This window comes from Arvicanthis niloticus, chromosome 7 (assembly GCF_011762505.2).
Source record: "Arvicanthis niloticus isolate mArvNil1 chromosome 7, mArvNil1.pat.X, whole genome shotgun sequence".
Lineage (NCBI taxonomy): Eukaryota > Metazoa > Chordata > Mammalia > Rodentia > Muridae > Arvicanthis > Arvicanthis niloticus.
In genome coordinates, this window is record NC_047664.1 from 71,784,964 (window position 1) to 71,798,135 (window position 13,172).

At 33.3% G+C, this 13,172-nt stretch overlaps 1 protein-coding gene across 1 annotated transcript in view; it reads right to left on the reverse strand.

Moving 5' to 3' along the window:
- The window catches only part of Gabrg1 (gamma-aminobutyric acid type A receptor subunit gamma1), a 69,977-nt gene that overhangs the window by 30,639 nt on the left and 26,166 nt on the right, over nucleotides 1-13,172 (reverse strand). Inside the window, exon 3 of the mRNA XM_034509509.2 lies at nucleotides 4,169-4,236. Coding sequence (XP_034365400.1) covers nucleotides 4,169-4,236 — 68 coding nt within the window. The remainder of the gene's footprint in view (nucleotides 1-4,168; nucleotides 4,237-13,172) is intronic.

Genomic DNA, 13,172 nt, shown 5'->3' on the forward strand with positions numbered 1-13,172 from the left:
CATAAAACAAATTTTAAAAAAAAACAAAAAAATCAGTTTGTCTAAAGCAAGATAAAATTTATTTTGAATTTTAAGTACCTAAACATTAATATAACTTTGATGTAATAAGTTCATGGCAAATGAGCGTACTAGATCATAGATGCCAAGAAAAGAAAATGTTGTATGTATAACTGGATTTTTCTCTGCTAGTGTTAATATTAAAAATGTTTCCTATTGTTCTAAAATATCATTTGTGGTTAAAAGTCATTTTTTTAGTAACTAGTGACAAAATGTACTATCTGGTGCATAAGTAAGGACATTAAATTACAGTGACAAGATTTTAATGATCATAAAAATCAAGGGAATAAAATTAAAGTCAAAACTGCAGGTGGGTTTCTTCAAATATAACAACTGTTCACCAATTCCCAATACCCAAATTATTTTCTCCACTCCACAGCACATGCAGACCACTTAATCTGTTAAGAAAAAAAAGAACAAAGCTTTATTCCTGTGCCATTTTTCCTGTTCATAATTTCTCAAGTTAATGCTCTTGGCATGATAACATTTCCTGTTAATATAGTAAAAGAAAAATATATTCTTTGATGTGCAAAAGCTACATCCCATGGGTTTTCTTTTTTTCTTCTTAAATGGTGTGTGTGTGTGTGTGTTGTCTGTATCTGTGTGCTGGGTATAATTAAATAATGTGTCTGCATTGTCTTATGTATCAGAAGAGCAGATACAATTGCTTCTAATATCTCTATGTTGGTTCCCCAACTCTATTTTCTCTCTTCTCAGTTATTTCTACACACAAACACACACACACACACACACACACACACACACACACACACACATTGCTTTGACAGTTTTCTATTCTGTTACATTCATGAAAATTAAAGAGAGCAATATCTCTTCCTCATGTTTGAAGAGAACTACCCTCTACTCCCATTTCATTCTGACCAGAGCTTCTGACTTTGCAGCTTTACATGTATATTTGTTTGAAAAATCTCCTGGATTTCCTTTCCTTTTGAAACTAACTTGAAAAAAATCTTGTTTGTTAAATGTTTCTATATTGACTTATATAATTTCACTTTATTTATCAACTTGACCCAATTCTGTTTGTACCATTAGCCAAGTAGCCTACTCTGGTAGTCTGTTATTTGGAATACAGCCCCACTGATTCTCCAGATTGTCTCGGACTTACACACTTTATATCTGGATCTTTGGTTCTCAGCCCAATCTCCATTAGCAAAGCCAAGTAATAGGGCTGAGCACGGAGTTCCCAATGGGGTCCTCAATGGAGGAGTTAGAGAAAGGATTGAAATTGCTGAAGGGGTTTGCAACTCCATAGGAAGAAAAATAGTATCAACCAACCTTACTCCTTCCCCCCCGACCCCCCGAGCTTCCAGGGACTAAACCACCAACCAAGGAGTACACATGGAGAGACCTATGGCTCTAGCTGCATATGTATCAGAGGATGGCCTTGTACGGCATAAATGGGGGGAAGAGGCCCTTGGTCCTGTGAAGCCTTGATGCCCCAGTGTAGGGAAATTCATGGGCAGGGAAGCAGGAGTAGGTGAGTGTGTGGGGGAAACACCCTCACAGAAGAAGGGGAGGGGGATGTAAAAGGGTTTTTGGGAGGAACAGGGAAAAGGAATAATGTTTGAAATGTAAATAAATAAAATATCCAATTAAAAAAGGGGGGGGAGGAAATTCTAGCAAGAAGGATCTATGGTTTTAGAAACTGTGTTCTGTGACTATGAGAGAAACCACTTGGTAACTGGGATAAGATAAATTATGTTCTGAAGATGTGGTACGGGTTCTACCCCATGGCAGGGTTTGATGCTTACATCTCTCCTGTCTTTCATTTCCAGTAATTCCCACTAAGGATCTCACATCCAGTGCATGCTTGCAGGTTTCAATGAGATGGTGGTGTTACACCTGCAAATCTGCTCTAGTCTCTGCACATAAACAAATCTGCTTTCACTTCTGGTTGCTTCTCTTCTTTTATCTTCACTGGAGGAATTTTTTTGGTTATTTTATTGATTTATATTTCAACTGTTATTCCCCTTCCCAAATTCTTTAATCCATGGTTGTTTTACCCACTAGTTAGAAGGCAATTATGAGCTGTATGTGATCAACAAAATAACACCCTATCCACATCTCAAAGATAGTAAATCTACAAAGAAGAAAATACTTTACTTCCATTATACTAACCCTTTGGTATTATCTGGCTTCAGATCCAAATGCACCTGTTTTTCTGCCTATATTTATGCATTTTAATAAAAATGTAAACAAAACTATAATGCCTCTTCACATTACTTAGTTCTTTTCAGCCTTCATTAGTGCATTCTCAAATATTCTCAAAATAAAAATTAATGAAATGATCTATTAGTTGGTTGAAACATTTTTGTAGTTAATATAAAGATCCCTAGTTTTAAAAATAGGAATATGATTTTTCAAACTCATGATCCAATCCTGAAACACAGGAAAGAAATCTGTAATTAATTGGAAAATGAAGTTTTAGGTTTTATAATGTGCTACTAAACATGAGTAACTTTCAAAAGAAACATAACCTTTTATAACAAGGCAAACAAGTCCCATATAACAATTATACCAGTGCATGAATATTTCCACTCTCACTGTAATTGTCTGGGCAATTACTGAGATAAAGTTGAAGCTGTTCTCTTGTCTGGTAAGTTGTACTCATGTTCCCTTGCTCTACAATACTCACAGCAAAGCACATAAACATCTCATGAAATGTGAGTTCTATTTGTCTTGAATTCCTTAGTTAAAATTGTCTTCTACATGGGCCTCTCACTAGCCCCCTTTGTAACTGTGGGCTTTTGATTGGTTTTGAAGGGTTCCTGCACACATCCACAAAGACACACAGACTGATAGACCAACAGACAGTCAAAAACACACACACATCTATACACCTGCACCCATACACATACACTTTTTAATTTAAACTTCTTATTTTCAAGCATAATAAACCTGAATATTGTATTCATATTAAAACACATACATAATTTTATAGAGAAAGACAAATATTTTAAAACATACTGAAAGAGACACCAGGAATAAACAACCACACAGAAGCATCGCTAGGATCCAAGGAGAATGTGGACATGAAAGATGCCTACAAAGAACTTGTACTTCTCTCTTCTACAATTGTGAATTGAATTCCTCTCACAACAGTCTATATTTGTTTACAGCAAACCTGGACAACCATTCACTGATGGAAGTGTTAATTGAGCTACATAATACAGTATATTACTGACTCCATTACATATACACAGAGTATGGGTTCTAGAATGGGGGTTTGTAGCCTCCTAGAAGCTACAAATCTATAATCTTTAATAAATAAAAGCTATTAAAATAAAAGCTTGTTAATAAGGGCTATTAAAATGATTATTCTTAATACCTTTAATCATAAAATTGCTAACACACTATGTCTGTTTTGTTAGTTTGTTTTTCTAGCAAGCCTTCTTAATCTTAGTCTGTTTTCACATTGGGCTTTCTCATTTTTCTTATCCTAGATTTCATCAGCGATTGACTCTTGATAAATTGGGTGATAATTATTTATGCACTAGAAATTGAACCCACTGGAATAAGGTGTTACTAGTTCTTCCCTAAGGAGTGTCATAGCTGCACTTGCCTATATTTGACACAGAGTGCTTCTAGTTTGATTTCTATCGCTGTAATAAAGACCACAGCCAAAGGGGGAAAAAACATTGAGGAAGAATGTGTTTAGCTGGCTTGCAGGTCACAGTCTATCATTGTGGAAAGCCTTGGCAGGAATTCAGGGAGACCAAATCCTTTTAAAAAGGAACTGAAGCATTGACCTTGGAGGACTGCTGCTTACTGGGTTGCTCTCCAGAGCCTGCTCATTCTGTTTTCTCATACAACCTAGAAACACCTGCACTACCCACATCAATCATTAACTAAGAAAATTTCCCAATCACTCGCACTCAGGCCAACCTGAAACAGTCATTTTCTCCCGACTGGGGCTCTCTCTACTCAGATGAACTTACTCTGCGTCAAAATTGTCAAATTAACCAAGATAATAATAATTTCCATCTTAAAACAGAATCATTTCACACTCAACTATCTTAATTCACACATTTCCTCATGCTGCTGTGAGGCTCGCACTCATGAACCCTGTATTGTAACAGTTCTTACTCACCATGTTTATAGGATCAACAGGTCCAATGCTGTTTACATAAACATCAGTTTCAATTACTGTGGGTCTCACTGAAAAGTGGCACAGAATGGTTAATAATATCAAGGATTGAGAAAAACCTTAAGTTTAGTTATGCATCATATTAATTATATATTTCAATAATAACACATCTCATTATGAAATATAGTTACAAAAACCTGTTACAAAATTTGAAAATAATTTCAATTTGAAATAAGTTATATGAATATAAATCACTGATTTAATATTTCACGAGTACAATCTAAAATATTATGGATATCTAAAAATTGTTCACCAAAAAAATGTTTACCAAAATTACAACTATATTCAATAAAATGTTTACCAGATTTTTTCTGAGTTAGTTCTAGGCCTTTAGATTGGAATAGATATATTCAAATATAATGAATTCTTTTTAGTGAGTGTATAGCAATATTACTCTCATAGAGTAAGGAAAAAGATGTTGATTTCTAACTTTTGCTGTTTTATAAAGTGGTTATTTAATCCAGGATGGCTAATTTAAAGATTCAATGTGAAGTCACTAAATAGATTTGAGATGATATACAGTATGTGTCTACTAATTACAGCCATGTTTGGCACAGAGTGCCAACGTAGCATACATACTGAAGGAGGTTACGTAAGAAGCTGCTTGTAAACTGGACTCCCATGAGTATCTTAACAGACATTCATTCATTCTTTACTCTGTTTTGGTAAGAGTGTTCCTTGATGTTGTTGATACTTGCTTTTACTGATCACTATAGAGATATTTCTATGGTCCTCATCTATTTTCCTTTGTATGTTGTCATTCGGGGTTTCTCAGGTAGTCTTCAGAGAATATAGCTGATTTTGCATATTCTACCAAAATACACATCAATGGCCTGCATTTTAAATTGTTATAAAGTGATACCATTTACCATTAAAACTTACCCACTAGAGTCCTGTATCTGATAGTGTCTGAAGTCATTTGTTCCTATTAAACCTCTCTCTAATGAGATTTATCAAAATATTTGACAATTGTTTTACTGCCACGGATAATATTTTTACATAGTTCTTTAACTCTACTTGGCATCTCCATAATAAAACATGCAAAGGACAGTTTGTTTTGGTTCATTGGATTCTAGTTGAGAAAAGACAAAACATATTCACAAAGTAGACATGAGAGGATAAGAGTTGCAAGAGACAGATGTAGATACCTACAGCCAACTCATTGAACTGGGGTCAGGACCACTATGGAAGAGTTATGAGAAGGACTGAAGATGCTGCAGGGGATGGCAGCCCCATTAAAAGACAAACTGGACCCCTGAAAGCTCTCAGAAACTAAGCCACCAACCAAAGAGCATACACATGCTGGTCCATGGGTCCAGGCACGTGTGTAGCAGAGGACTGCCTTGTCTGGCCTCAGTGAAAGAGGATGAACCTAATTCTGTAGAGACCTGATATCTTAAGAAAGAATGATGAAGGGGTGAGACCATCTCTGAGGCAAAGAGGCAAGGGGATGGAATGAAGAATTCTGAGATTGGGAGGACCAGGAAAGGGAGCAACATTTGGGATGTAAATAAATAAGATAATTAATTTTTTAAAATCATTTGCAAGACAATCTATCATGTTTTCCAGAGAACTTGATATAGGAAATGAGGAGAAAAGTCATCTTGTAGTTAACAGTTTATCTGCAATCACAGCATGCCTGAAGCCATATTGTTCAGTTCACGTTTCTATCTCTGTAAGCCTTGTATGCTTTCTCTTTTCTAACCTGATATACATTACTTCTGTTCAAGGGTTGTGTTAGTCTTCATTGGATTTTATTTCTCTTTTGCATAGTGCCAAACCTGTCAGTTTCAATGTTTCTCGGGCTGTTGTCCACTGGTCTATCTAACAAAGCCCTCAAGCTACAAAACTTCATTAGAAATTTGTAGGCATTTTTGCAAAACAGTGCTCACAACGACATCTCAGTGATTAGCATCTGCAGGTGAAGAATCACTCATTCTCCACATAGATTTGTTTATGTGTTCCCTCCAACAAGAACTATTGACTATTATATCTATTTATCTAATCAGAAATATAAAAAAATCATTTTGAAGTAATTTAAAAGAAAGTTGAGCTTCCAGACTAACATAAGAAAATGTAATTTTAATTGCTAGCCTCATGTGGCTGTCTTAAAAATAGGGCACATTATTTAGAGGTTTGCATTATATATATATATATATATATATATATATATATGTTATTACACACACACACACACACACACACATATATATATATATGACTGATGACATCTAAGATGAGTGCCTTTAATTGTCGTTTATTTCTGCTAACTATTTACTGGTGGCAATAAATAGATAATTAAGCTAATCACAGCTAGGATTTAAAGGATAATTTTTATGAAGCAAATTAACAACAATATAAGATGTTCCTCAGTTGAATTTGCAAGTATATTTATTGCCTTTTCTAAGCAATTAGACAACTGATCTAAACATACAACTCTTTCATAAACAGATTTTTCATTTATACACATAAATCAACAAATATTTGGTTTCTGTATTTATTGTGTAACACTTACTGCCTACAGTAAAAAAAAATGACTACAGGGTATTTATTTTACAAGACATGTTCATCATATTCAAATGTAGAAACTTCTGCATATTAATCAGTTACCCTCACTCCATAATATCAATATTTCTAAACTGATTATAAGATGAAACTGTATATATTAGTCAAATATTAACTCTGGCTTTAGGGAACAGGCTACATGACATTCAGGTACTAGGAGAATTGCTGACCAATATCAACAAGCAAGGCCACTGAAGTTCCCACAGTGAAGACCATCATCAGATCAAGACAAAATATTTGCTATTGATATAGATTACTTTAATACTTTCTTAATCAGTAAACTACTGGTTTATTGTGTAAGGAAACTAAGTTTGTATAAGAAATGTACGATGTATTTTTTAGAACTGTGTTTTGATGAAAACATTAGTAAAATGAGCAAACAGTCTCGATGTTTGTTTATAGAATATGGACAATTTTCATGGTTTCCTATTTGTTTTCATTGGTGAAAAATATTCCATTAACAATCATGAAATGCATATTTTCCAGCTATGGGTCCTCTTTTTTATATCATTTGGTAACATTAGCTATCTGGTAATGAGTTAAGATGACTTAAATTGTAGCCCTACACAAGATGAGGAAGTATGGGTGTAAAAAATTACAGAAATAAAATGTTTCAGATGAATTTGAAAACTAAGCTTAATGATTATAAAGTACAAAAAACATAATTAAGGAAAGAAACAAAAATCTGTAACTTCTCAATCACAGTGACTCATCGCCCCTCTGATTGACTTATACTGTAAGTATTGTTTATAGGTAAAAATTATTCAAAATCAAATGTCTTTACAAGTTGAAAAAATATCTTCTTGGCATCATGTTATGCAAAATGGGACAACAGCAACATTTCTATGATATTTAGAAAGAAAAACATATTCCAGATGAATTCAAGAGAAAAGCAATTTAGAGGGAAATGCCATTTGGCCTCATGAAGTGACTTCTTAAGAGTTAGCACATATTATGTTTAATTCATCAATATACACATATATCAAAGTCTTCCCTATAGCAGTCTAACAATAAACAAAAGATCTATGCACTGACAATGAACTGAGAAGGAATTGCATTAGTTCTGTAAAGTTCCTTTCTGAGATGGGACTTTAAATATTCTTTTCTGAATTGTTATACATTTTATTTATTTGGAGGATTATAACATAATTACATTTCTCCTTCCCATTTCTCCTTTCTAAAATGTTTATCTACCCAGAACTTTTTGAATTCATGACTTCTTTTTCTCACTAATTATTATCACATTCATGAGTGTATGTGTATATATGTATATTCCTAAATACAATCTGCTCTGTCAGTATAATATTGCTTGTATGTATGTTTTTATGGAGGATCATTTGGCACTAGACAACCACTTTGAGTGCTCTTCCTGTGAATGATCATCTCTCCTGATCCAAGTTTTCCTCAGTTGCCTTTAGTTCTTTGCACAGGATTATAGCCTCATGGACCTTGTACCATCCATTTTGGCATGTCCAAGATGGGCTCACATTTGGACTAAACATACTTCTATAAACATACACCAAGATGATAAGAGACATCCCAGAAAAAATAAATATATAAAAACAGAAGTTCAGGTTAATTTGACCATCTACGTAAGAGAAAAAAATAAATTATATTTAATAAGGGGATTTTGGGATATCTTTTCTTGACAGAGGGTTCTGATCATGCATTCCTGAAAAAATTTTCCAGTCCCTCTCAGACTGTTTCAGCAGAATATCAGCCTTTTAAATAAGAATAATTTGAACATTTATTGTATTTTATAATAATTCTGGTTTGATCTGTATGTATCTTTTTACAACTATAATTTATTACGGCAGTTTGTTTAAGTCAAACCTACCTTCTTATACATGGAAGAAGTTTTTACAGACTTCTTATTTTCACAAAATAGTCATTAAAGCAATTAAACCATATAATTGATTGAGACATTTTACGAAACAACACAGTTTTTAAAAAATTATGTTTGTGAATTTTGTCTCATATAGAAATAATTTCAGGAAACCAAACATATTACTGTTCTCAAATGGGACAAACCCAATTCCATGCAGAGAGCTCATTGTCTACAGGTTTTTCACAGTGTCTGTTTTCAAATTTTCATATTCCTTCCTAAATTTAAATTTTAGTTACCAAACCATGGTCAGATTTTTATGAAGTTTTCTTCAATTTTTTTTATGGAATTAAATATCTGAAAATTACTTCTCCAAGAACAATTTTACCCACACTGTATAATTAGGAGTGCTATTAGCCAACTTATTTTGAAATGTCTAACTCTGGTTTGTTTAACAGAATATTAGCCAATTATTGAAATGAGTCAGGGACCTTAATTTTTGAGACATTTTTCAGTATTTATTCATTTATTACCAATTTGGTAAATTTGCAAATAAAGACAAAAATGATACTTTTTATATCACTGAATCCTTAGCCTGTAAAATTCCCAAAATAATTAGAAATGAGACATGGATAAACAATATCAATATATTAGTGTTATCATTATATTTCTGATGGTCGTATAGGGTATACATGAAATAAAATAAATAAAAATGTACGGTGATAACCTCATATGCTTGTATAAGAAAATCCTGAAATACACTGGATGTAAGTAAACAAAATAATGCAGAGATGAGGAAAAATCTGGGGATAACAAGTGTTTTAAACTGAAAGCTGTGTGAAGACAGTGATAGACTTGAGAGAACTCATAGGAATTACTGAGGAATACCTGTATTATTAAAGATACTGAATTGTGAGTGCACATCTTGCAACAAAGCAAACTTCAGGTCCATCAAGTAGTTTGTACTATCTCACTAAGTTAGAGAAAATTATGAGTAAGTGTTGTGAGATACCCACAATTTATATGCAACAATGACAATAACATGGAGTGGAGTTGGGAGTCTTGCATGAAATGTCCTCAGTCATCTGGTATACAGAAGTTATCTGACAAACTGAATATAAAAAGCTGCTAAGATTTTAGGGTAATATAGAAATTGTTCAGTTACTCCAGGAATATGTGTGCAACAAAGGAAGCAGGTTCTAAATACAAGTCTTAGGCCCAGACTACTGAAACCACTATTGTTCAGTAGAAATAGTCAGTGATAAGAATATTTCTAAAATACTTCTCAACTATTGAAATTAGGCAATATTCACTTAATTTCCCACATATCCAAGAAGAAATGAAAGAAGAATAAACTGGTCAAAGTAGTGCTTAAAGAAACATGTATAACTCTGCCCAAGGTTCCAACATTTCCAACAAAATAAGAAATGCAGTAGTGCAGAGAAGAAGGAAAAAAATCTATGCTCAAATTCCAAACTGGATTTCTGGGAATAGACAAAATTAGAAAAATCCAGGGAAGGGGGACAGAAGTGAGGGGGAGAAAGAATTGAGAACAGATTTTCTTAGAAATACCTCAAACATCCTCTCACTCTGTATGACTTTTCTTCTGTTAACAGAATAAAACAAGGTTTGTGAGAGAAGGAAATCTGTAACGAGCTTGAGAATGATGTGAAAATCCCATAAAAGACAACTTGTGTGTCATCAATTTGAAGATACTTAAGAACATGTTTTCTTCTTACAAACAGTAAGAAGAAAGAAATCTATGACTAAGTGTGTTATAAAAGAACATTCTTCAATACAAGGTGTTTCTGGGCAGAGCACAATGTCAAAAGTGAAAATAGAAACATGCTTTAAAAATTGGATGGGAAAAGAGAAAAATAGCAAAAGGAGAATTATATGTTTCTACAAAGGAACAGAATCCAACAATCTGAATGTCATTCAATCCTCATCTAACACAAAAGAAACATCACCACCACAGCCACTAAATGCTATGTGTACACCCTGAGAACACCAATGGTAAAATATCTACAAATCACAAAATAATTAGACAAAAAAATTTGTTTCAAAAATGATTTAAAGTCATAGTAATGCAACTTGGCAAAAAATGCTTACAAGCAGTAAGCCATAAAGACCTCAAAAGAAAAATACTCAGAGAAGCTGCCTGTATCCAAGCAAGTATTCTAGAAAGAACACCATTCACTTTGAATCAGAAATTCAGATGGTAAGCCTGAGGCACAGTTCCTGTCCTTAAAAAAACCGAGAAAGAAGCCTGTTGCTTGTATACAAAGATGGAATCACAGGATGACCAACAGTGAATACTTTAGAAACTTAGTAATAGAGTATAATTATTATAAAAAGAGGTAAATACATGATAAATGCAAGATCAGCAAGTGTGATGAATTTGCTGATAATTAAATCCACGGAGAAATGATGCATTGAAATAGAAATAGTAATGGAATCATGTGAAACAAACAAAAAACAAGCAAGCAAATAAATAAATCTTCCTGGCATTAAAAACATAAAAACAGGTTCTTTAAAACAATCAAGTGCTTTGGGGAAAGCTAATTAAACAGAATAATTCTTGGGTATATATTAGTAAAACCACTTTTTTGAAATGTTACAAAACAATTAAAGGAAACCATCACAGAAAGAACAACTTAAAATCAAATAATCAAATATTCGTTAAAGAATAAATCATTGAGCTGTCATCACACTTTTCAAAATGAAAAAGCTGAGCATGCCAGAAGCAAAGTTTCCTATTAACAGAAACTCAGAAAAGACAGAGAACACTCAAGCTTTTATATCTGCATGTACATTTAAGATCAAGCCATCAAAAAAGGCTTAATATTCATAAATGATGTGAGAAAAATCTACCTACAGAAAGAATGACTCAAGATAGAAAAATGACAAGAGACTATTGATTAAAAGGACAAAAAAATGTAAGTTTAATAATGCAAATATAGGATAAGATATTGGACCCAAATGAAAACTAATTGAAAATACTATTTTCTGTGAGATCACAGACATATCAAGACAAGTAGACTACTAGTGAATATTATTAAATGGGACTGCATATTAACTGATGCAGCAGGGGGTTAATTACCGACATATGCTCTGATAGCACATTCTGAAAATTCATAAAACAATTTTTAAAATAAAAAATATGAAATAGCAGAATACACAATGAGGATTATAAATCAGCATTACTAGATATGATAGTTAAGAAAACATTGCTTGAAACATAATTCATAAATACCTAAGACTAGAATGAGTACATGTAAACAAACCATATGGGAAATATTTTATTTACTCTTAGAAATCATAAACTAAATGTGAATGAATGGAAAGTCAGTCCACATTGTTCTGTTGGAAAATTCCATGTTATCAAGATTTCATTTTTTAAAGAAATTTTCAAACTGCAGTACATAAAAATAAAATACCAAATATAAAATAAAAATAAAATATCATTTTTTCATTAAAAAAATACCAAAAATTTTAGGACAAATATAATGGTAGTAAAGTTGATATATTCAAACATACATGCATGTTAACTCAGGTAACTCTAAAAATTAAAGACACCATAGAATTATGAGATAATAGCATTAAAGGATATTATATATTAACAGTATTATAGTATTGAATGCATATGAGGTTTAGATCTCAAATTTTAAATGTCATTCCAAAAACCCAATAAAAGTACAAAAGATCTCGATGTCCTTAGAGGATGAGTGAATTCTAGTTCTAGGGCAAGATAAACTAGAGTATTTAGTATATTAAATACTATATATTATGTACTGTAATATTATATTATGGATACATTATATACTACAATATTTTACTATATACCATAGTATTTCTAGTATATAAAATACACATGCAAATGAAAAAGTAAATGCTTAAAATATCATATCTAGTAGGAAAATAACTCAAGTAATAAGTAAAATAATTCATAAAACTGAGTCAACAGAATAACAATTTGGAAAATATAGTTTGATTTAGAATTTATGCCAAATCCAGGAGTTAATTCAAAATATGTGATTAATGAAGCATAACATGCGCAGAGATACATTACGTTCTAAAATTATATGCTATTATGTGGGCTAAGTATGAAGATATATGGCAGAGACATTAGGATCATGTCCTAGCGTTGGAAAAGGAAGCTGTAAGAAATACAGAGGCGGATGCTCACTGCCAAGTTTGGACTGAGCAGAGTCCCCAATGGAGGAGTTAGAGAAAGGACTGAAGGAGCTGAAGGGGTTTGCAACCCCCTAGGAAAAAAAAAACAGTATCAACCAACCAGAACCTCCAGAGCTCCCAGGGACTAAACCACCAACCAATAGTACACATGGAGGGACCCATGGCTTCAGAGGCATAAGTAGCAAAGGATGGCCTGGTCGGGCATCAATGAGAGGAGAGGGTCTTGGTCCAGGGAAGGCTTGATGCCGTAGTGTAGGGAAATGCCAGGATGGGGAGGTGGGAGTGGGTGAGTGGGTGAGGGAGCACCCTCATAGAAGCAGGGGAAGGGGAAGGGGGATAACATTTGAAATGTAAATAAAT